Genomic DNA, 24,148 nt, shown 5'->3' with positions numbered 1-24,148 from the left:
CTGAGTGTCATACAGCCTCTATACGGGCCTGAGTGTCATACAGCCTCTAAAAGGGCCTGAGTGTCATACAGCCTCTATACGGGCCTGAGTGTCATACAGCCTCTATACGGGCCTGTGTCATACAGCCTCTAAAAGGGCCTGAGTATCATACAGTCTCTAAAAGGGCCTGAGTGTCATACAGCCTCTATACAGGCCTGAGTGTCATACAGACTCTACGCCCTGAGTGTCATACAGCCTCTATACGCCCTGAGTGTCATACAGCCTCTATAAGCCCGAGTGTCATACAGCCTCTATAAGCCCGAGTGTCATACAGCCTCTATAAGCCCGAGTGTCATACAGCCTCTATAAGCCTGAGCGTGTGATGGTTCATCTGATAGCATAGCGGGATATCTTATAAGCGTCAGGATTAGTGTCCCGGCCAATAGGATCGCAGCTTCCGGATGAGCATGTTCCTGTTTCCTTATGATCTCATACAGCTGGTTGAGCAACGTCTTAGTGCCAGCATCAGTTTGTGGTGGTAAATAGACAACTATGAAGATGAAAAATCTATTGGTAAAATAGTGTGGTCTACAGCTTATCATAAGGTACTCTACCTCAGGCGAGCAAAACCTTGAGGCTTCATTCATATTGGATTTTGTGCACCAGCTGTTAAAGACAAACAGACACAGACCTCCACCCTTTGTCTTACCGGAGGCAGCTGTTCTATCTTGATGATGGAACTAAAACACAGCCAGCTGTCATTGACCAATAGACACAGACCTCCACCCTTTGTCTTACCGGAGGCTGATGCACGGACAACCCAGCCAGCTGCATATTATCCATGTTGTCATTCAGCCACGACTCGAACTCGACTGGAACATAAGATACTACAGTTTTTAATGTCCTGTTGGTAGGATAGTCTTGAACGGAGCTCATCCAGTTTATTCTCCAGTGATTGCACGTTGGCCAATAGGATGGATGGTAGAGGCGGGTTACCCACTTGCCAAAAAAATTCTCACATACACCCGGATCTGCAGCCCCGGTCTCTTGGTCTTCTCCTCAATGCGATTGACGGGGGTTTGGGCCTGGTCCGGTATTTGCAGTAAATCTTTTGCGGCCGACTCGTTAAAAGAACAAAAATCTTCATCCAGTTTGAGGTGAGTAATCGCTGTTCTGACATCCAGAAGCTCTTTTCAGGAGCAGAAACATTATGTACAAAATCTCCTCTGGTGCCATTATAATAATTATAAATTATTTAAAGCCAAATGACTCACAAGAAAGTAGAAGAGAGGATCAATAAGGAAGAAACAATTATTTATTGCATAACGTTCTCATTGTGACCTTGACAGATGAGAAGTCCATAGATGGAAGTTGTACAGAACTTTCATAACCTGTAAACCCCCCCCCATAACCAAACTGGTGGAAACATGGGTAATTGTGCCAGGAAACTGTTCATCACAAACAGAGTGTGCCTGTGATTATTATTATTTGACCATGCTGGTCATTTATGAACATCTTGGCCATGTTCTGTTATAATCCTCACCAGGCATATCGTCAAAAATAACATTGCGATATGTAACTATCGATTCCACCCCCATTACTAACATAAACGCCACAATTTTCTAGGGCTTGGACAAATGACTACACCCCAGCTAACCACATCATGGTTGAGCAAGACATTTTCTAGATAAAGGATAAGTAGCATATTGTTTTTAAACACGTTCATGCTTTTCTCCGCTGACAAAACAACAGCTGTTTCCAAGTGGGCGTGGCAGATATCACAACTGTTCAGTGAAGGACTCCGGTAGGAGACACATGCCTATAATCAATTAAAACGTGGCTATCGAGGAGGGGAGCCTCTTTTGTTTGCCTACTAACAAATCGACATCTCAACGGTTTCCGGGTCACAGAGGAGAGGGTGGAGGACGGTATTTTTCCCAAATGAGAAACGGCCACGCTGGCCGTGTTCCAGAGCATTGTGACGGACTGACTTATCTACAAATAATAATGAGTAGTTATTTATGATGCAAGGTGATTTGTAGATCAGTCAGTTGCGACTCACCTGCAATGCTGGCTGCAATGTCAAACATTGTTTAAACTTCCTGACATTGGCCGTGTTCCAGAGCATCAAACCCATGATACATTGTTGGTAAATGGGGACTGATCTACAAATAATCATGAGTAGTTATTTATGATGCAAGGTGATTTGTAGATCAGTCAGTCGTGACCCGCATACAATGTCAAACAAGCTCACTATCTCGCCAGTCTCCTCTGAGGCCTCTAGCCAAGGCTCCGAGGTGAAGTTTCCCTTAGGTATAGATCCAGAATCAGCTTCCATTCCCACAATCCTAAGCTGAACCATAGTGGGGGAAAAGGATAAACTGAATCCAGATCAGAGTCTAGGGGCAACTTCACTCTACACTTCCAGCCATCCTCAGTCTCTCTCACTGCAGCACAGTCCTCTTCACCACGCGGCCATCTTTGTCGATGGCAAAGTTATAGTTCTTAGGGTTGTCCAGGGCTTCCTCAATACGCTGGTCCAGGTTCTCCAGGTTGATGAAGCTCTTGGCCTCCTCCTGGAACAAAGCCATGTATGTAGAGAGTTGAGACATTGATGCATTGACATGACACTACAACATTCTAGTTTCAGAGGGAAACAACTTCCGCCAACTTGGCGCCGCACTTGTTTACAACAAGGTCAATAAACGTAACTTTGGCTTTCAAAAGGTTGACCAAAACTCTACATACCTGAATCCGCATGATCTCCTCTCCCTTCTCTTTAACAAAGCTTTCCATGGCCTGCTCTCGCAGAATGGCTGCCTCTGTCTTCTTGACCTCAGCAGCTTCCACCTCTTTCTGAACTCTCAGTTCCCTAAAGGCAGAGAACAAGAGAGGAGAGAGAGAAGAGGGAGAGAGAGAGAAGAGGGAGAGAGAGAAGAGAGAGAGAGAGAGAGAGAGAAGAGGGAGAGAGAGAGAGAGAAGAGGGAGAGAGAGAGAAGAGGGAGAGAGAGAGAAGAGGGAGAGAGAGAGAAGAGGGAGAGAGAATGTGAATACAAGACAGACATCATTTCCCATTAAGCTTTATGGATTATTTGATGGAGGTGGACATGAAAGGGGCAGTGAAAAGTGCTCTGCACTACGTAGGGAATAGGGTGCCATTTGGGACAAATCAGAACCGATGTCCCGTTCCTTCCTGACCTGATCTTGAGCATGCGGAGATTCTCCTCCTGGTTCCAGGTCATGAGGGAGCGGTGTTCCTCCGCCTCCTGCTTCGCCCTCTCCTCCGCCAGGGAGCCCACCTCCTCTTCATACCTCTTCCTCAGCATCTCCTCCTTGAACTCCAGCCTGACAACCACATCACACTAATCACAACCTCATTCATGGACCACAACATTATAACCGTCTCTGTGTTCCCCATACTGAAAACTCTCCAAAAACCTTTCTTCTGTAAGAGTGAAAGTCACCCAGTCAAATACTGCTTGAGTAAAAGTCTGAAAGTATTTGGTTTTAAATATACTTAAGTATCAAAAGTAAAAGTATAAATCATTTTGACTTCCTTATAAACCAGACGGAACAATTTCCTTGTATTTTTTAAATTTAATTACAGATAGCCAGGGGCACACCAACACTCAGGACAGAATTTACAAACAAAGCATTTGAGTTTAGTGGGTCCTCCAGATCAGAGGCAGTAGGGATGACCAGGGATGTTCTCTGTTTAGTGAGTCCTCCAGATCAGAGGCAGTAGGGATGTTCTCTGTTTAGTGAGTCCTCCAGATTAGAGGCAGTAGGGATGACCAGGGATGTTCTCTGTTTAGTGTGTCCTCCAGATCAGAGGCAGTAGGGAGGACCAGTGATGTTCTCTGTTTAGTGAGTCCTCCAGATCAGAGGCAGTAGGGACAACCAGGGATGTTCTCTGTTTAGTGTGTCCTCCAGATCAGAGGCAGTAGGGAGGACCAGGGATGTTCTCTGTTTAGTGAGTCCTCCAGATCAGAGGCAGTAAAGATGACCAGGGATGTTCTCTGTTTAGTGAGTCCTCCAGATCAGAGGCAGTAAAGATGACCAGGGATGTTCTCTTGATAAGTGAATTGGACCATTTTCCTGACAAACTGTAATGAGTACTTTTGGGTGTCGGGGAAAATGTACATTATTTTCTTTAGGAATGTAGTGAAGTAAAAGTTGCCATACATTTAAATAGTAAAGTACAGATACCCCAAAAAACTAATTAAGTGGTATTTTAAAGTATTTCTACTTAAGTACTTTACTGTCCTAATTATGTTGGTAACCAGTTTATAATAGCAATAACGCACCCCGGGGATTGTGGTATATGGCCAATATACCACAGCTAACGGCTGTATCCAGGTACTCCACGTTGCATCATGCTTAACAACAGCCCTTAGCCGTGGTATATTGGCCATATACCCCCCCTTGTGACGTATTGCTTAAACCGACATCCATTGATGGAAAATGATCTGGCGAGTTTGATGAGGGCATATTATATTTTCTCTTGCCATATTTAAATTCCTTTATGATGTCATATATTGCAATAATAATCATTTTGAGGAAACCCACATTTAGATTCTAACGTCATTACAAGTTACTATGATATTAATTGGCTCAATAACGTTATGGAAAAAGTGTTTACTGTATAAATACGGCAACTTCTCAGTTGCTGTGATTTTTTTGCTGGTCTAGTTTACTAACCATGGCGGAGTTAGTGCCTACAAAAACACGCCATATTTATCTTTATGACTATGAATGGGATAACTGAAAGCAAGGTAGCTAACGTTGTCTATTATCAGTACTAAAACGGATCAGTCAGACAATTGCACTTTTATGCAGAACTAACAATCAGTAACCTTAGATTTAATCTTAAAATTTTCTCCTAAAACACACCACGTTTGAAACATAAACGTGCATTGGTCTAGTCTTACCTCAGCGCTCTCATGATCAGGTCATATTCTGTGAATCTCTCCCTGAGGACCACCATCTCCACCGGGTCGACGGGAGGTGGCGTTTTAATGCGCCCCTCTTTGGATTTGGCCTTTGGGTCGGTGCGGGTCTTCCTACCCCGGACAGCCTCCACAAGCACGGCTCCACGGGGGGCGAGAAGCCGGATTACCGGGGTACTTCTGGTAATAACTTGAAACATACTTACTGACAATCGACTGCTTACTCTAATAGTTTAAGTGCAAATATTTACCTACAACTATCAATACAATGCGTGCATGTAGTTAACGGAAACATACAAGTTGCTTTACGAAGCAACCATGTTGATAAAAGAAATCCCGGAAGAATTCCCAAGGTTACCAAAATAACTTCCGGGTCAATGTCTAGGTTGAAGTACAGATAGAACAATGAGACAGATATTTCACCGGATGTATAAATGTGAAGCATCTCGTTGGCGTTTCCACTCACTACCATATAAGGTGGTGAGAGGAAGTCCAGTGGCTTGAAGTGAGAGAAGATGGATTTTAGCCGATATTTTTCACATTTTCTTATTGATAAAACATTTCATTTCTAAAACTAGAATCTGTTAAGAACAGAGAAGACACATTTTTGTAGACATTACTCGTTACAAATGTAAAACAGAAATACGTTGTTAAGAAGGAGTGCAAGGACACTTCACAGACACGGAGTTCCCTAACGGAAATATGCAAATACTTGCGTGAACGCACCAATAGGCTCTCGCTATTTCATGCTTGTCTCTGCCCACTATGATTAATTTGCTCCCATTAGAAACGACATGGTGTGGTTAATCTTGGCTTAGTTACACACATCTTTGGTCGAAGGGTTTCCACTAAATAGCACAGCCACAACGTCAAAATGGTCTATATCATAAACATTTATGAAAACACAAATTACCTTTTTGGTCTTAATTTAAGGTTAGGTTTTGCCATCTAATGCACATTCAGATGTCATAAATCAGCACTGCAGAGCTCTCCCTGTCCTCTGCCGTGTCTTGATTGTATTACTGTTGATGATATCTGGAAATGTGCATGTACACCCTGGCCCATCTACTGTTGCTAGCCCCAATTCTGACTTGTGCTCTGATATCTGCTTCACTGATTTCTGCTCTCGTAAAAGCCTGGGTTTAATGCACATTAACACTAGAAACGTATTACCTAAAATGGATCAATTGAAAGTGTGGGTTCACAGCTCCAATCCAGATGTGTTGGTCATTACTGAGACGTGGTTAAGGAAGAGTGTTTTGAACACTGATGTTAACCTTTCTGGTTATAACCTTTTTCGGCAAGACAGATCTTCCAAAGGTGGGGGAGTGGCAATCTTTACCAAGGATCACCTTCGGTTGTTCTCTCCTCAATGTTATCTTCACAATAATCCTGATAGGTGTCAGTCTGGTGTTTTCTGTACTGACCTTAGTGATCACTGTTTTACAGCCTGTGTTTGTAATGGTTGCTCAGTGAAACGACCTGTCCTGATTTGTCATAGACGCTTGCTAAAACACTTTAATGAGCAAGACTTCCTTCATGACCTGGTCTCTGTAAAATGGTATAGAATCAGCTTGATCCCCTCTGTCGAAGACGCTCGGACCTTCTTTTTTAAACTATTTTCAGTGGTATTGTTAACAAACACGCCCCATAAAGAAAATGAGAATTAAAAACAGGTTCAGCCCCTGGTTCGACCGTGATGTTGCAGTTACTCCACCTCAAGAATTGCATTTGGCGATAGGCTCGGCACACACATACTCAGGCTGACTGGCTCTCGTTCCTGCAAAGGAGAAATAAGTGTACTCAGGCTATCCGGAAGGCCAAAGTTAGTTACTTTAAGGAACAGTTCTCTCTCTGTGGGTCTCACCCCAAGAAGTTCTGGAAAACGGTTAAAGACCTGGAGTATTAACCCTCCTCCTCACAGCTGCCCATGTCCCTTAATGTTGATGATGTTACTGACAAGGAGCACATGACTGAGCTCTAATCTCCACTTCATTAAGTCAGGATTCCTATTTGACTCAGCCATGCCTCCTTGGCCGTCCAACATTTCCTCATCAACCACCCCTTCTAATGCGACTATCCCCGATGCCTCTCCCTCTTTTCCCCCCTGCCGAGCTACAAAGTTTCTCCATGCAGGCAATCACTGATTCCGAGGTGCTAAAGGAGCTCCTGAAACTTGACCCCCAAAAAACATCTGGGTCAGATGGTTTAGACCCTATCATCTCCAACCTTTTTAACCTGTCTCTCCTTTCTGGGGAGGTTCCCATTGCTTGGAAGGCCGCCACGGGTTGTCCTGTATTTAAAGGGGGAGATCAATCTGATCCTAACTGTTATAGGACTATATCTATTTGCCCTGTTTATCAAAAGTGTTGGGAAAACTTTCTTGATGTCTATAATATTCTCTCTGGTATGTGTAAAAGTATAACTTTAGACCGTCCCCTCGCCCATACCCGGGCGCGAACCAGGGACCCTCTGCACACATCAACAACAGTCACCCACGAAGCAAGGTTACCCATCGCTCCACAAAAGCAGCGGCCCTTGCAGAGCAAGGGGAACTACTACTTCAAGGTCTCAGAGCAAGTGACGTCACTGATAGAAACACTATTTAGCGCGCACCGCTAACTAAGCTAGCCGTTTCACATCCGTTACATATGCAATCTGGTTTCTGCTCAGGTTATGGACGTGTCACTGCAACCTTAATGGTCCTCAATGAGGTTACCATTGCCCTTGATTCTAAGCAATGTTGTGCTGCTATTTTTATTGACTTGGCCAAAGCTTTTGATACGGTAGACAGCGCTATTATATATATAGATGGTTGCTGATAATGGGCCTCTGTAAGCCTATGTAGATATTCCATAAAAAAATCTGCCATTTCCAGCTACAATAGTCATTTACAACATCAGCATTGTCAACACTGTATTTCTGATGTTCTTTTAATGGTCCCCAAAAAAATTGCTTTTCTTTCAAAAACATGGACATTTCGCAGTGACACCAAACTTTTTGTTCAAAAGCTGGAAACGGCAGTTTTACACAGAACCACCTTTGACAAATAATTCTCCGCGTGAAAAAGGCATCCCATGGTGTTTTATCAACGAGCTCAATGAATTCCAAACACTGGTGAGTAGTAAACAAAGCCCCCCATCTGGTGTTTTATAATGAGAACTGTCTGGCACTCCTTGTTTCCCTGTTTTACTACTCAAAATATATTAGCATAACAATGCTACACAGAACCACGACGGACCCATAGTAAAATGAGAGGCTTTTTCACCATATTAAAACGTGTCCCAGTGCAACATGCCTCTCTGCCAACAGGGGCCTCATATCGTCGCATACCAATTGATCTCAAGTTCTCACCATACCGGATAGACCAAAACATTGCTTTTAGTTGCCTGGCTTGCATTTATTGAATATATTTCAAAACAGATGTGTTTATTTGTGTTAAATTAGAGACAGTTTACTATTTGGAGCACCAGGCTGCTGATGTCATGCAGAGGTTGTCGTTTTGTATTTATACTTTTTTATAACGAAAGCGACAAGTTTGATGTTGGACGACAATATAATGTTTATGATGTCGATAGGCGGACTGTAAACCAGCCTTATAGTTGTAATTGTAGCATTGACTTGAAAATCAGTCAAAACCATCTCAAAACAAGACATCAATAACGAGATGAAGCTGAAACGAGCCACGTCCGATTATCTATGTGTCCGTTTGTTGTCATTGTTGCAGGCCATCCAGACACAACTCACCGACTTCTGCCGCATTGAAAAGGGCGCATTGTTTTGGTGACTGTCAGCAAACAAACACATCTAATAGTTAACTATTGGGCCATTCTTCCGTGGTTACTACTGTTGACCAAATTAAAATCAAATAAAATAGTTACAAATAATGTTTCTATGAAAGATTGCTATGCCTCAAAGATGTTTTTCTTGTTGGTCAAAAGTTGAGACTTTCAGCTAACGTTATGTGGAAGCCACCTTCAAAACTACAATGTCTTTTCGGGCATTTTTTCACTAAATATTTGTTGTGTTTAGTATAAGATTACAGACATGTCAAACATTGTAAATAAATTAATATAATCATTCTTATTTTTTTAAAATGAGAAATACTCATAATTCAACCCTCTACATGCTTTTGCTCTTCCACTGCCTTAGATGTCGCAGTGACACAGATTTAAACTTTTTTTCTTGTTCCTTTTCAGCGAATCTCCCGCTCAAGATTTGCGGGCTTCCTTAGCAACCGCCTTTCGATACGAACTGTGAAAGACATAGCAACCGCTCTTCGATACGAACTGTGAAGGACCTTAGCAACCGCTCTTCGATACGAACTGTGAAGAGAAGGACATAGCAACCGCTCTTCGATACGAACTGTGAAGGATCTTAGCAACCGCTCTTCCATACGAACTGTGAAGGAAGCGAAGCGTCCCTGGCTCCGAGACAACAGCAACATGGAGCCTCAGGAGCCAACTTCTCCTGCAGACGAGGCAGATGTCAACAGAGTAAGAAGTGTTCATTTTGTTGTATGAACTACAATAAACAGGCAATCTTTGTTGTGCGCAAAGTTACAGGCGACCGAGGTATAAAATAACAGGAGTTGAGCCGAGACAAATGCGGAACCACCCCCCTTTGATTCACGTTAACTAGCTAACGACGTTATCTAACCGAGATAGCTAACATTAACATTAGCTACCAGTAAAGTGGCTAGCTTAGCTGCCAGTAATACGGTTAACTTAGCTACCTGTAACACGGCTAGCTTAGCTACCAGTAACACGGCTATCTTAGCTACCAGTAAAGTGGCTAGCTTAGCTAACTTAGCTACCTGTAACACGGCTAGCTTAGCTACCAGTAACACGGCTATCTTAGCTACCAGTAACACGGCTATCTTAGCGACCAGTAACATGGCTATCTTAGCGACCAGTAACATGGCTAACTTAGCTACCAGTAACATGGCTAACTTAGCTACCTGTAACATGGCTAACTTAGCTACCTGTAACATGGCTAACTTAGCTACCAGTAACATGGCTAACTTAGCTACCAGTAACATGGCTAACTTAGCTACCAGTAACATGGCTAACTTAGCTACCAGTAACATGGCTAACTTAGCTACCAGTAACATGGCTAACTTAGCTACCTGTAACACGGCTAGCTTAGCTACCAGTAACACTGCTAGCTTAGCTACCTGTAACACGGCTAGCTTAGCTACCAGTAACACGGCTAGCTTAGCTACCAGTAACACGGCTAGCTTAGCTACCAGTAACACGGCTAGCTTAGCTACCAGTAATACGGCTAGCTTAGCTACCAGTAACACGGCTAGCTTAGCTACCAGTAACATGCTACCAGTAACACGGCTGACTTAGCTACCAGTAACATGGCTAACTTAACTACCAGTAACATGGCTAACTTGGCTAACGTTACATACATTAGTACAGTCACATAGACATTTACATTTAAGTCACATAGAACAAGGAGCACAGTGGTGTGGGTTTTCTACAGAAACATTAAGTAGGTTAGCTACATTTATTCGACCCATAAAACATGTCACATGTCTTGCCTGCTTTGCCCAAATAGGTATTATTTGGACAGTATTTTTTAGTGAACGCGTTTCTGGTGGCTTTCTGTTACACACAAGTGTTAGGAGCATGCAAGACAGATAGCTTATTCGATCAGGTGGTTCCTCTGTCTTCAGTAAACATGCGCTGTAACATGGAGATATGGCCGTGTGGGAACACTAACCCTATAAATGTGTGTATCGATGTCACCTTTTTTTAGAAATGTAATTGTTTTACAAATACTCGCCGATATGAAAGATAATGTAGATATTGAGCAAGTTAAGTTGACTAAACTGCTTGGGGTAACCCTGGATTATAAACTGTCATGGTCGAAACATGTTGATACAACAGTAGATAAGATGGGGAGAGGTCTGTCCATAATAAATCGCTGCTGTGCCTTCTTAACAGCACTATCAACAAGGCAGGTCCTACAGGCCCTAGTTTCTACCTTCTTAACAGCACTATCAACAAGGCAGGTCCTACAGGCCCTAGTTTCTACCTTCTTAACAGCACTATCAACAAGGCAGGTCCTACAGGCCCTAGTTTCTACCTTCTTAACAGCACTATCAACAAGGCAGGTCCTACAGGCCCTAGTTTTGTCACACCTGGACTACTGTTCAGTGGTGTGGTTAGGTGCTAGAATGAGGGACTAGAGAAGATTTTCTCAGAACTATTTGATTTTGAACAGGGCAACATGGTTGGCCCTTGGATGTACACAAAGAGCTAACATGAATCATATGCATGTCAATCTCTCCTGGCTCAGAGTGGAGGAGAGATTGCCTTCATCACTACTTGTATCTGTGAGAGCTATTGACATGTTGAAATCACAGAGCTGTCTGTTTGAACTACTGGCACACAGCTCAGACACCCTGACTACCCCACAAGACATGCCACCAGAGGTCTCTTCACAGTCCCCAAGTTCAGAACAGACTAAGGGAGGTGCACAGTACAACATAGAGACATGACTACACAGAACTCTATTCCACATCAGGTACCTGATACAAGCAATACAATTAGATAAAAATACGATTCAAATACACCTTATGGAGCAGTGGGGACTGTGAAGAGACACACACGGGCACAGACAGACACACACAATAATATACACAATATACACACACGTACACATGGATTTAGTGATGTAGACATGTGGTAGTGGTGGAGTAGGGGCCAGAGGGCACACACTTAGTGTTGTGAAATCTGTTGTAAATGAATTGTAATGTTTTTAAAATGGTAAAACTGCCTTAATTTTGCTGGACCCTAGGAAGAGTAGCTGCTGCCTTGACAGGAACTAATAGGGCACCATAATAAACCCCAGGAAGAGTAGCTGCTGCCTTGACAGGAACTAATGGGGATCCATAATAAACCCCAGGAAGAGGACCTGCTGCCTTGGCAGGAACTAATGGGGATCCATAATAAACCCCAGGAAGAGTAGCTGCTGCCTTGGCAGGAACTAATGCGGATCCATAATAAACCCCAGGAAGAGTAGCTGCTGCCTTGACAGGAACTAATGGGGATCCATAATAAACCCCAGGAAGAGTAGCTGCTGCCTTGACAGGAACTAATGGGGATCCATAATAAACCCCAGGAAGAGTAGCTGCTGCCTTGGCAGGAACTAATAGGGATCCATAATAAACCCCAGGAAGTGTAGCTGCTGCCTTGGCAGGAACTAATGGGGATCCATAATAAACCCCAGGAAGAGTAGCTGCTGCCTTGACAGGAACTAATGGGGATCCATAATAAACCCCAGGAAGTGTAGCTGCTGTCTTGGCAGGAACTAATGGGGATCCATAATAAACCCCAGGAAGAGTAGCTGCTGCCTTGGCAGGAACTAATGGAGATCCATAATAAAGCCGAGGAAGAGTAGCTGCTGCCTTGACAGGAACTAATGGGGATCCATAATAAACCCCAGAAAGAGTAGCTGCTGCCTTGACAGGAACTAATGGGGATCCATAATAAACCCCAGGAAGAGTAGCTGCTGTCTTGGCAGGAACTAATGCGGATCCATAATAAACCCCAGGAAGAGTAGCTGCTGCCTTGGCAGGAACTAATGGAGATCCATAATAAAGCCGAGGAAGAGTAGCTGCTGCCTTGACAGGAACTAATGGGGATCCATAATAAACCCCAGGAAGAGTAGCTGCTGCCTTGGCAGGAACTAATGGGGATCCAAAATAAACCCCAGGAAGAGTAGCTGCTGCCTTGACAGGAACTAATGGGGATCCATAATAAACCCCAGGAAGAGTAGCTGCTGCCTTGACAGGAACTAATGGGGATCCATAATAAACCCCAGGAAGAGGACCTGCTGCCTTGGCAGGAACTAATGCGGATCCATAATAAACCCCAGGAAGAGTAGCTGCTGCCTTGGCAGGAACTAATGGAGATCCATAATAAAGCTGAGGAAGAGTAGCTGCTGCCTTGACAGGAACTAATGGGGATCCATAATAAACCCCAGGAAGAGTAGCTGCTGCCTTGACAGGAACTAATGGGGATCCATAATAAACCCCAGGAAGAGTAGCTGCTGCCTTGACAGGAACTAATGGAGATCCATAATAAACCCCAGGAAGAGGACCTGCTGCCTTGGCAGGAACTAATGGAGATCCATAATAAACCCCAGGAAGTGTAGCTGCTGCCTTGACAGGAACTAATGGAGATCCATAATAAACCCCAGGAAGAGGACCTGCTGCCTTGGCAGGAACTAATGGAGATCCATAATAAACCCCAGGAAGAGTAGCTGCTGCCTTGACAGGAACTAATGGGGATCCATAATAAACCCCAGGAAGAGTAGCTGCTGCCTTGACAGGAACTAATGGGGATCCATAAAAAACCCCAGGAAGAGTAGCTGCTGCCTTGACAGGAACTAATGGGGATCCATAATAAACCCCAGGAAGAGTAGCTGCTGCCTTGACAGGAACTAATGGGGATCCATAATAAATACAACATACAAATAAGGACCTTCCTGTGTTTCCAGCTAGCCAGTCAACATAACCTTTCAGCTAATTAGGTTGCTGGAGCTGTCACCCTCAGGTCTATCACCGAGTAGAAGGGAAGTCATCCAGCTGCTGTCTATGATCCACAATACTAATACTCCTATGTTCTGAACATGAACTGTTGCTTGAAGAGTTACTGTTTTATTCTGTGATGTTGCGGTTTTATTGAGGAGTTGTTGTTTTGTTGCTTTTTTTTTCCAGAGGACCGAGTCATGGTTCCATCTCCCAGCAGAAGAGGACAGGAGTCAGTACCTGGGTCTGGGTAAGACACGAGTCCACCGTGCTATGGAGGGCCAGTCTCAGCACTGTGCCAACCATACGTACAGACACACTTTCATCATGACAAGGCACTGGCAACTCCCAACAACTTGATGACAGATTTTTGCTCTTTGAAACGAGCTGTCTGCCTGTGTCTTCTGTTCTGTTTTGTAACATGGGTCTCACCGATGAATTAATCACCAGCAATGATAGAGATAACATGTCGTTGTTTTTAATATGTTGACTTTTTTAAAATTATTATTATTATTTTTTCATTAGAATTTCAGGACAGCTGTCTGTCACCTGCCCTTGCTCTGCTACCAGAGTATGACTTCTCGGGATACTCTCTCTTCCAACAAACAACAGACTTAGAGTTTGCCCCTTTAAGGTAAACGCTTTCGTCATTAGAAAAATAAAACTGTTTGTTAAAATAATAGTTTCATTACTATAAAGAACAAAGGTCACTATATCAGCATGAATAGTTTTAGGTTATTGAATAGTTACCCATGCTTGTGTTATGCACATCTTCTGTTTGTCTTGTCAGGGGGTCTCCAGACGTGTCTGTAGCCTCCGACAGGTTTCTGATACCACAGGCCAAGAAGGGCAGTAGCGGCGTTGTCCAGCCGTCAGACCCTCAGCATTCCTCTCTGTCCCAGCATCCTCTAGCCTACAACTCCACCCTGTCTGAGGTCAGCTGATCTTTCTCTACCTGTAACCTTCATATAGTAACCAATGCTTGCTACTTCTTGTCCCTCTTACTGTGCTAGCCTGCCAAATGGAGCTAACACCACCAAATCACAGAGCTAAATGTAGCCAATACCACCAGATCACAGAGCCAACACCACCAGATCACAGAGCTAAATGTAGCCAACACCACCAGATCACAGAGCTAAATGTAGCCAACACCACCAGATCACAGAGCTAAATGTAGCCAACACCACCAGATCACAGAGCTAAATGTAGGCAACACCACCAGATCACAGAGCTAAATGTAGCCAACACCACCAGATCACAGAGCTAAATGTAGCCAACACCACCAGATCACAGAGCTAAATGTAGGCAACACCACCAGATCACAGAGCTAAATGTAGCCAACACCACCAGATCACAGAGCTAAATGTAGCCAACACCACCAGATCACAGAGCTAAATGTAGCCAACACCACCAGATCACAGAGCTAAATGTAGCCAACACCACCAGATCACAGAGGTGTTTATATTTGTCCTGTTAGACACTGGTACAAGTGTGTATTGGAAATGTGGTTCTCGCATATCCCAACTCCCCTTAGACACCCCTAGGTAGTGGGGCCAGGGTCACCATTGTCACCAGCGCCCCTGAAGCAATTAGGGTTAAGTGCCTTGCTGAAGGGCACAAGTGACATATTTTTCCTCTTGTCTGCTCTGGGATTCAAACCAGCGACTTTTCAGCTACTGGCCCAATGCTCTAATCTCGAGGCTACCTGCTGCCCCAATTAGTGTCCATGGCTGGTTTGTTTTGTGTTTGGTACGATTTATGCTTTCTGTCACAGCACCCTCTGGGTCACACCTCCACCCTGTCTCGGTCAGAGGAGAGGGCCAGTAGCTGCTGCTCCCTCTCCGAACACAGCATGTCCCCTGGTGACGGGTTGGGACAGCCAGGGGAGGACCGCTACCCAGCCACCGTCAGGGATAACGAGGGGCAGAAGACTCATCGTTCTGGGGTACTGGCCGGGGGCAGATCTATATTATACTATATGTATACTGTGTAAATTCTGTGTATATTGTGTCTCTATATTTTCTCTAATGCTGGCATTTTTATTTATTTATTTAAAAAAAAAAATGTTTAACCTTTAACTTGGCAAGTCAGTTAAAAACAGATTCTTATTTTCAATGACGGCCTAGGAACAGTGGGTTAACTGCCTGTTCAGTGGCAGAACGACAGATTTGTACCTTGTCAGCTTGGGGATATGAACTTGCAACCTTTCGGTTACTAGTCCAACGCTCTAACCAATAGGCTACCCTGCCGTCCCTACACTCTAACCACTAGGCTACCCTGCCGCCCCTACACTCTAACCACTAGGCTACCCTGCCGCCCCTCCACTCTAACCACTAGGCTACCTGCCTCCTCTACACTCTAACCACTAGGCTACCCTGCCATCCCTCCACTCTAACCACTAGGCTACCCTGCCACCTCTACACTCTAACCACTAGGCTACCCTGCCATCCCTCCACTCTAACCACTAGGCTACCCTGCCTCCCCTACGCTCTAACCACTAGGCTACCCTGCCACCTCTACGCTCTAACCACTAGGCTACCCTGCCACCTCTACACTCTAACCACTAGGCTACCTGCCGCCTCTACACTCTAACCACTAGGCTACCCTGCCACCTCTACTCTCTAACCACTAGGCTACCTGCCACCTCTACACTCTAACCACTAGGCTACCTGCCGCCTCTACACTCTAACCACTAGGCTACCCTGCCACCTCTACTCTCTAACCACTAGGCTACCTGCTGCCTCTACACTCTAACCACTAGGCTACCTGCTGCCTCTACACTCTAACCACTAGGCTACCTACCACCCCTACAATCTAACCACTAAGCTACCCTGCCACCTCTACACTCTAACCACTAGGCTACCTGCCGCCTCTACACTCTAACCACTAGGCTACCCTGCCACCTCTACTCTCTAACCACTAGGCTACCCTGCCACCTCTACTCTCTAACCACTAGGCTACCTGCTGCCTCTACACTCTAACCACTAGGCTACCTGCCACCTCTACACTCTAACCACTAGGCTACCCTGCCGCCCCTCCACTCTAACCACTAGGCTACCCTGCCACCTCTACACTCTAACCACTAGGCTACCTGCTGCCTCTACACTCTAACCACTAGGCTACCTGCCACCTCTACTCTCTAACCACTAGGCTACCTACCACCACTACACTCTAACCACTAGGCTGCCCTGCCGCCCCTCCACTCTAACCACTAGGCTGCCCTGCCGCCCTGCCGCCCTGCATTACCATATCACCAAGTCAAATTCTGTGTATATGTAAATGTCCTTGGCGAATGAAGGCGGTTTCTGATTCTGATCACTAGACACGTACCAGTCTCCTTGACCCAGACAGACCTCTGGCCGTGCCCCCTGACGACCACGCTTCGTTCCTCAGCGGGGACATCCCTGGCAGAAAGCTGCTGGATCTGCTCCAGAAGGACGTTGGCATGCCCAGCGGTAGCAGCAGTGCCGTCTCCTCTGCCTCTGAGACCTCTCTCAATAGGACTAACTTCTTTGGGGGAGAATGCAGGAGTGACAGCTGTGTTTCCAAACCAGATGGCTTGAGAGAAGAGAGGGATGTGAGCCAAAGAGCGCTGCCTGACGTCTCACCTGAGCTGCTGCCTGACGTCTCACCGCCAGTCACAGGGAGAAGAGAAGGCCCTCAAGGAGGAGCCTCCGTCTCACCTGAGAAGACGGAGAAACTCAAAAGTAAACAGTCTTCACGGATGTCTGAAATTTCCAACATCACCCTCCGTTCCCTGAGCAGCCAGCCGGATGAAAGCAGTAATGTGTCCCGCAGGCAGCTCTGCTCGGAGCTCGAGAGGAGTCTGGACTCTGAGCCTGGAGCAGAGACCCAGGGAGGTACCAGCCGTGGGCCCATACCCTCCTTACACAGTGAAGTCAACACACCTGACGTTGTCACCAATACACCTAATGTTTCAACCACTGGATCCACCAAAGGGAGGTTGAGCGTGACCAGAGGGCTACGGGCCAGTGTGTTAGGGCCAGGGGCTGGGGTCGGAGCCCAGTTTTCAGCAGGGTTCAGTGTGGAGCGAGGCCATAGGGAGAGAGACCTCTGGTCCTCAGGGAACCAGACAGGCATAGAACCAGACGTCTCGTTCCTGAGCCTTCTCCCTCGGCCCGTGTCCCAGTCCACCCCAGGTGTGTTCCTCCACGCTCCAGTCAGATCCAGCACTAAGCGGTCTGCCCTCAGCTTTAACATGGAGGTCTCTCAGCGCTCCTCAGGCTCCAGAGTCTCCTCCCAGCCCCAGCCTGCTGTAGACACCCTGCCTGATAGAGCCACCCCTGTCCGGGACCCCCCTCCGCCTGCCAGAGAGACAGTACAGGAGCCCTCGGGAAGAGGCCACCATTCTCTCCCCAGTCTTAACTACCTACAGAAGGTTGATGCCTGGAAGGCCAACCAAAGTTCAAACAAGATGTCGTTCTATGACAACTTGTCTCTTCAGGGCTTCTCCGGGGTCTCTCCCAAGCAGAAGGCCTACGATGCAGTCTCTGACTCTCTGACCCGTATGTTGACTGTTCCACAGCAGGGCAACCAGACCCTCAGCATGTGTGAATCTGGACCCTCCTCCCCTAGCAGAGGGGAGGCAGCAGGTAGTGGTCTTCCTGAGAGAGAGGACACAGCAGGGCCTGTAGGAGGGCCATCCCCCCTGGGCAGGTCTCAGTCCCACTCCTCCCTCAACACAGTGGTCACGTCTATCCAGAGAGCTCAGCGTGCACAGACACACACTGACCAGGACAGCAGCCAGACACAGCCAGAGGAGGAGAGTGCTACAGGGCAGCCCAGGGTGTTGGAGAGGAGCCGGGGAGGGTCAGGGTCAGACAGGGTTCAGTCAGGAGGTGGACCTGAACAGCCCAGTGGTGCTCCAACCGAGCCCTCTCCCTTCATCAGCCTGGGACGCTTCAATAACGTGTCATCAAAGCGAGACGTCCTCTCCAGCTCCCAGGACAGTGGCCACAGTGGGCAAAACTTTGAGGTGTCCGTCAGGGCTGCTTCTTCTTCTGTGGTCAGTCTGGAGGTGGATAACTATGCCCCGTACTGGTCCTCCAAACCATCCTCACCACATAGGGAGAGGGAGCTCAACATTGAAGAAAGGATTCCGGTAAGAATAATTTTACAACTTATGTGAGGAGGGATGCTGTTCAATGTCGGCTGCTCTGTTGATCTGAAAATAACAGCATATCTATACAATGACATATTGTCATGGATTCACTGTATATGACTGTTTTGATTCTGACCTGCAGATGTACCTTCACAACCTTGGGATCGACCAGTCTCCTTCTACGATCCTCAATCCCTTTGGACCTCGAGGGCCAATCAGAGAGCCAGAGTTCTCTCCCACTGATCTGTGCACCGTAAAGGGATCCACAGCCACTGGCACGCCAACCAAGAGCACACAGCCTTCTGAAGGTAGGTAGGTAGGTAGGTAACCATCCTAAAGGACAGCCTTCTGATGGTAGGTATGTAACCCATCCTAAAGGACAGCCTTCTGATGGTAGGTAGGTAGGTAACCATCCTAAAAGACAGTCTTCTGATGGTAGGTAGGTAACCATCCTAAAGGACAGCCTTCTGATGGTAGGTAGGTAACCATCCTAAAGGACAGCCTTCTGATGGTAGGTAGGTAACCATCCTAAAGGACAGCCTTCTGATGGTAGGTAGGTAGGTAACCATCCTAAAGGACAGCCTTCTGATGGTAGGTAGGTAACCATCCTAAAGGACAGCCTTCTGAAGGTAGGTAGGTAAGTAACCATCCTAAAGGACAGCCTTCTGATGGTAGGTAGGTAGGTAGGTAACCATCCTAAAGGACAGCCTTCTGATGGTAGGTAGGTAACCATCCTAAAGGACAGCCTTCTGATGGTAGGTAGGTAACCATCCTAAAGGACAGCCTTCTGATGGTAGGTAGGTAACCATCCTAAAGGACAGCCTTCTGATGGTAGGTAGGTAACCCATCCTAAAGGACAGCCTTCTGATGGTAGGTAGGTAGGTAACCATCCTAAAGGACAGCCTTCTGAAGGTAGGTAGGTAGGTAACCATCCTAAAGGACAGCCTTCTGATGGTAGGTAGGTAACCATCCTAAAGGACAGCCTTCTGATGGTAGGTAGGTAGGTAACCATCCTAAAGGACAGCCTTCTGATGGTAGGTAGGTAACCCATCCTGAAGGACAGCCATCTGATGGTAGGTAGGTAGGTAACCATCCTAAAGGACAGCCTTCTGATGGTAGGTAGGTAGGCAACCCATTCTAAAGGACAGTCTTCTGATGGTAGGTAGGTAACCATCCTAAAGGACAGCCTTCTGAAGGTAGGTAGGTAGGTAACCATCCTAAAGGACAGCCATCTGATGGTAGGTAGGTAGGTAACCATCCTAAAGGACAGCCTTCTGATGGTAGGTAGGTAGGTAACCATCCTAAAGGACAGCCTTCTGATGGTAGGTAGGTAGGCAACCCATTCTAAAGGACAGTCTTCTGATGGTAGGTAGGTAACCATCCTAAAGGACAGCCTTCTGAAGGTAGGTAGGTAGGTAACCATCCTAAAGGACAGCCTTCTGATGGTAGGTAGGTAGGTAACCATCCTAAAGGACAGCCTTCTGATGGTAGGTAGGTTGGTAGGTAACCATCCTAAACGACAGCCTTCTGATGGTAGGTAGGTAGGTAACCATCCTAAAGGACAGCCTTCTGATGGTAGGTAGGTTGGTAGGTAACCATCCTAAACGACAGCCTTCTGATGGTAGGTAGGTAGGTAACCCATCCTAAAAGACAGCCTTCTGATGGTAGGTAGGTAGGTTCTGTATCTATGTACGCGACCCAGTCGTTCAGTCTTGTTGTTCTGTATCTATGGACGCGACCCAGTCGTTCAGTCTTGTTGTTCTGTATCTATGGGACGCGACCCAGTTGTTCTGTATCTATGGGACGCGACCCAGTTGTTCAGTCTTGTTGTTCTGTATCTATGGGACGCGACCCAGTCGTTCAGTCTTGTTGTTCTGTATCTATGGGACGCGACCCAGTTGTTCTGTATCTATGGGACGTGACCCAGTTGTTCAGTCTTGTTGTTCTGTATCTATGGGACGCGACCCAGTCGTTCAGTCTTGTTGTTCTGTATCTATGGGACGTGACCCAGTTGTTCTGTATCTATGGGGCGCGACCCAGTTGTTCTGTATCTATGGGACGTGACCCAGTTGTTCAGTCTTGTTGTTCTGTATCTATGGGACGCGACCCAGTCGTTCAGTCTTGTTGTTCTGTATCTATGGGACGCGACCCAGTTGTTCTGTATCTATGGGGCGCGACCAAGTTGTTCAGTCTTGTTGTTCTGTATCTATGGGACGCGACCCAGTCGTTCAGTCTTGTTGTTCTGTATCTATGTACGCGACCCAGTCGTTCAGTCTTGTTGTTCTGTATCTATGGACGCGACCCAGTCGTTCAGTCTTGTTGTTCTGTATCTATGGGACGCGACCCAGTTGTTCTGTATCTATGGGACGCGACCCAGTTGTTCAGTCTTGTTGTTCTGTATCTATGGGACGCGACCCAGTCGTTCAGTCTTGTTGTTCTGTATCTATGGGACGCGACCCAGTTGTTCTATATCTATGGGGCGCGACCCAGTCGTTCAGTCTTGATGTTCTGTATCTATGGGACGCGACCCAGTCGTTCAGTCTTGTTGTTCTGTATCTATGGACGTGACCCAGTCGTTCAGTCTTGTTGTTCTGTATCTATGGACGCGACCCAGTCGTTCAGTCTAAATGTTCCATTGCCAGACTGGCTGGTAACGTTCTTATCCCTGGCTAGCTTGCTAGCTAGCCAACTACGACTAATTTACAGTCACATCAAACAGCGTAGCCAGAATAACAACAAAGTAGTTGCGTTTGTTGAAGCTGTTTTCTAGTGACATTTATGTGGATACATCCATAACAATGAGTGAATGAGGCCCGGTTTCACCCGGCAGAGAAAACATGTTCTCTCATCAGGACACTGTTGTTCAGAGGAGCTTGCCAACAACACAGCTAACACTTCAAACTAGTTGACCTTTGTCTCCATATAGTGGAGATCGAGTTTATAAACTAGTTGACCTTTGTCTCCATATAGTGGAGATCGAGTTTATAAATTGCCTGGCTGGGCTGATGAGACATTTATTTTTTTTACATTTTACCTTTATTTTACTAGGCAAGTCAGTTAAGAATAAATTCTTATTTTCAATGACAGCCTAGGAATAGTGGGTTAACTGCCTGTTCAGGAGCAGAACGACAGATTTGTACCTTGTCAGCTCGGGGATTCGAACTTGCAACCTTTTGGTTACTAGTCCAACACTCTAACCACTAGGCTACCCTGCCACCCCAGACAGTGGATTGTACAGTCAGATGGAACAGAGTAAATAGGCATTTAAACATCATAGATTTAGCCGGTGACAACTTGTGGAATAGACACTGTCTGAAATGCGGTTTTAACCAATCAGCATTCAAGATTAGACCCAATTAACATCCTCTCCTCTCCCGTGGTGTTCCCAGGTGACAGCCCTCATAAAGGAGAGTTCTCCAGGTCCAGCCTGCTGTCTGTGGCCTCAAGCATGTCTCTACCTCTCAGTGTGGACAGCCTCCATCTCCATCCCATAAGGAGCCAGGCAGAGAACACCAGGAGCTGCCTGTCCCCCTCTCCGGGACCAGACAGAGACAGGTCTCCCAGCCAGGGCAGTCTGAGGATGGCCCTCTGCCCCCTGGATATCTCAGTGGAGAACACAGTGCTCCAGGACTCCCAGCAGGATCCTCACTGCCACCAGCCATCCTCCCCTGCACCACAGTCCACCCAGCCCCTTGACCTCCACATCGACCAGCTCCCTGCACCACAGTCCACCCAGCCCCTTGACCTCCACATCGACCAGCTCCCTGCACCAGAGTCCAAACATAAAAAGTACCCTGGCTTGCTTCCGAACCTACAGTCCACTGAACAACATCAGAGAGACAGCAGAGTAAATGTCTCTACCCAGGCTACTATAGAGCTGGCAGGGGGGCTTGAGTCCAGTGCTGACAGCTTATCTCAGTACAGAGACAGGGTCAAAAACAGCTTATCTCACTACAAAGATGGAGACAGAGAAAGTTTATACAGGAACAGAGACATGGACGGAGACGTCTTGTCTCAGTACAGAGATGGAGACAGAGAAAGTTTATACAGGAACAGAGACATGGACGGAGACGTCTTGTCTCAGTACAGAGACAGTGCAGTAGCATCCTGTCCCCAGGTTTACGCCACCATGGATCGTAGTAATCCTGATGATTCCTTCGTAGGCTCCCAGACTCTGCAGGACATTAGGCTTCTGCTGGGCCGGGCTGAAAACATTGTGTCTGGTGGGTCCTCCACCTCCGGCGCCTCCTCCCACCTCCTCCACTCTGACGACGACATCCTGCTCCTCTCTCTCAGGAGGAAGATGGAGGTATTCCAGGACTCCTCCTTCACCTCCTCCTCTGGTGGGGCCGGGGTGGGGGACCCAAGGAGTCACTCCTCCTTGCTTTGGGCCCGCTCCTCCTCTGACTCCATGCTGCCGGCAGTGAGGAAGAAGGAGAGCTCTGCCTACAACGGGGAAGGTCATGTCAGGCTAACCAGAGAAGCAGAGCATCAGTCCACACCCGCCAGAGAGGAGTCTGGGAGACTACTACAGGACAGAGAGCATTATGGGAGATCACATGACAGTTCTGAAGACCGAGAGCATCATGGAAGACCAAGGGACAGTTCTGAAGACAGAGAGCGTCATGGGAGATCACATGACAGTTCTGAAGACCGAGAGCATCATGGAAGACCAAGGGACAGTTCTGAAGACAGAGAGCATCATGGGAGATCACATGACAGTTCTGAAGACAGAGAGCATTATGGGAGACCACCACAGGACAGTTCTGAGCACAGAGAGTATTATGGGAGACCACCACAGGACATCTCTGGCAGTAGCTCCACCTTCCTCCTGACCGAATCCGTGCGGAGGGCGGAGCCTGAGGGCTGCAGTGCTGGCCTCTCGGACACGCGGATTGGCCCTGTGCCGGTCAGCCAACCTGGTCCCTCATTGGGTGATGCTGGCGTTGGCAAGCTGCAGCAGGCTCCAACAGTAGGAGGAGGAAACCCAGAAGTGCAGATGGCTCCAGAAGAGGGAAGCTCTTCGTCCTCTTCGTCCTCCTGTCCCGTGGGCTCTGAGCAGGTGTGTGGTCTGTCTGAGCCGGCCCACGGTGGGGATCAGGGTGGAGATGCTCTGAGTGATGGTGGCAGCAGCAGCAGCAGTTCTCTAGCAGCCAGGGTAGCCAGGCTGCTCCAGAGTGAGTCCCCAGCCTCGGTGGCGTCCCTGTCCAGCCGAGCCAGTACCGCCACAGCAGACCTGGAGGAAAGCAGAGCCAGAGGTCAGTAACTATCCCACTACCAAGGCTTCGACCCAAATGGAGCCCTATTCTGTAGTGCACTATTTTTGACCAGGGCCTAATGGGCTCTGAGCAAACGTAGGGACACTAAGTAGGGAATAGGGCTCCATTTGAGTGTATGATGCACTAATAGTACCTACCTAGGGTCTGCTTACCACAAGTATTGGGTAGGGACCAACACCGGTAACTGTCCCGGGAACACTTTACACCCCCCCCCCCCAAAAAAAAATGTATGACAAGACATGGAAGATGACAGTATTTTCCCCAATGTGGCACT

At 46.9% G+C, this 24,148-nt stretch overlaps 2 protein-coding genes across 3 annotated transcripts in view; one reads left to right on the top strand and one right to left on the bottom strand.

The window, feature by feature from the left end:
• Positions 1-1,276: 1,276 nt before the first annotated feature.
• LOC135536295 (small ribosomal subunit protein mS26-like) lies at positions 1,277-5,275 on the bottom strand. The gene is made up of 4 exons (XM_064962652.1): positions 4,911-5,275; positions 3,178-3,324; positions 2,728-2,851; positions 1,277-2,555 (listed from the first exon to the last, which is right to left on the bottom strand). Exons 1-4 carry the CDS (start codon positions 5,126-5,128, stop codon positions 2,424-2,426), a joined length of 621 nt encoding a protein of 206 aa, XP_064818724.1. The 5' UTR covers positions 5,129-5,275; the 3' UTR covers positions 1,277-2,423.
• Positions 5,276-9,155: 3,880 nt separating this feature from the next.
• The window catches only part of LOC135536294 (uncharacterized), a 34,745-nt gene continuing 19,752 nt past the window's right edge, over positions 9,156-24,148 (top strand). For both annotated transcript variants that reach the window (XM_064962651.1, XM_064962650.1), the window contains exons 1-8: positions 9,156-9,424; positions 13,663-13,723; positions 13,999-14,107; positions 14,264-14,408; positions 15,248-15,418; positions 16,796-18,595; positions 18,738-18,903; positions 21,985-23,853. In XM_064962651.1, the coding sequence (XP_064818723.1) occupies positions 9,374-9,424; positions 13,663-13,723; positions 13,999-14,107; positions 14,264-14,408; positions 15,248-15,418; positions 16,796-18,595; positions 18,738-18,903; positions 21,985-23,853 (4,372 nt within the window). In that variant the 5' untranslated portion in view covers positions 9,156-9,373. The remainder of the gene's footprint in view (positions 9,425-13,662; positions 13,724-13,998; positions 14,108-14,263; positions 14,409-15,247; positions 15,419-16,795; positions 18,596-18,737; positions 18,904-21,984; positions 23,854-24,148) is intronic.

Source organism: Oncorhynchus masou, unplaced genomic scaffold (assembly GCF_036934945.1).
Source record: "Oncorhynchus masou masou isolate Uvic2021 unplaced genomic scaffold, UVic_Omas_1.1 unplaced_scaffold_591, whole genome shotgun sequence".
NCBI classification, from domain to species: domain Eukaryota; kingdom Metazoa; phylum Chordata; class Actinopteri; order Salmoniformes; family Salmonidae; genus Oncorhynchus; species Oncorhynchus masou.
Note: the sequence above shows the minus strand (reverse complement) of the source record. Positions and strands in the feature narration are given on the sequence as shown.

Coding starts and splice junctions, on each gene's coding strand:
- LOC135536295 (XM_064962652.1), bottom strand. CDS start 5,128: ATGTTTCAAGTTATTACCAGAAGTACCCCGGTAATCCGGCTTCTCGCC. Junction 2,852..3,177: donor CTCCGCATGCTCAAGATCAG/GTCAGGAAGGAA, acceptor CTCTGCCTTTAG/GGAACTGAGAGTTCAGAAAG. Junction 2,556..2,727: donor AGGAGATCATGCGGATTCAG/GTATGTAGAGTT, acceptor GCTTTGTTCCAG/GAGGAGGCCAAGAGCTTCAT.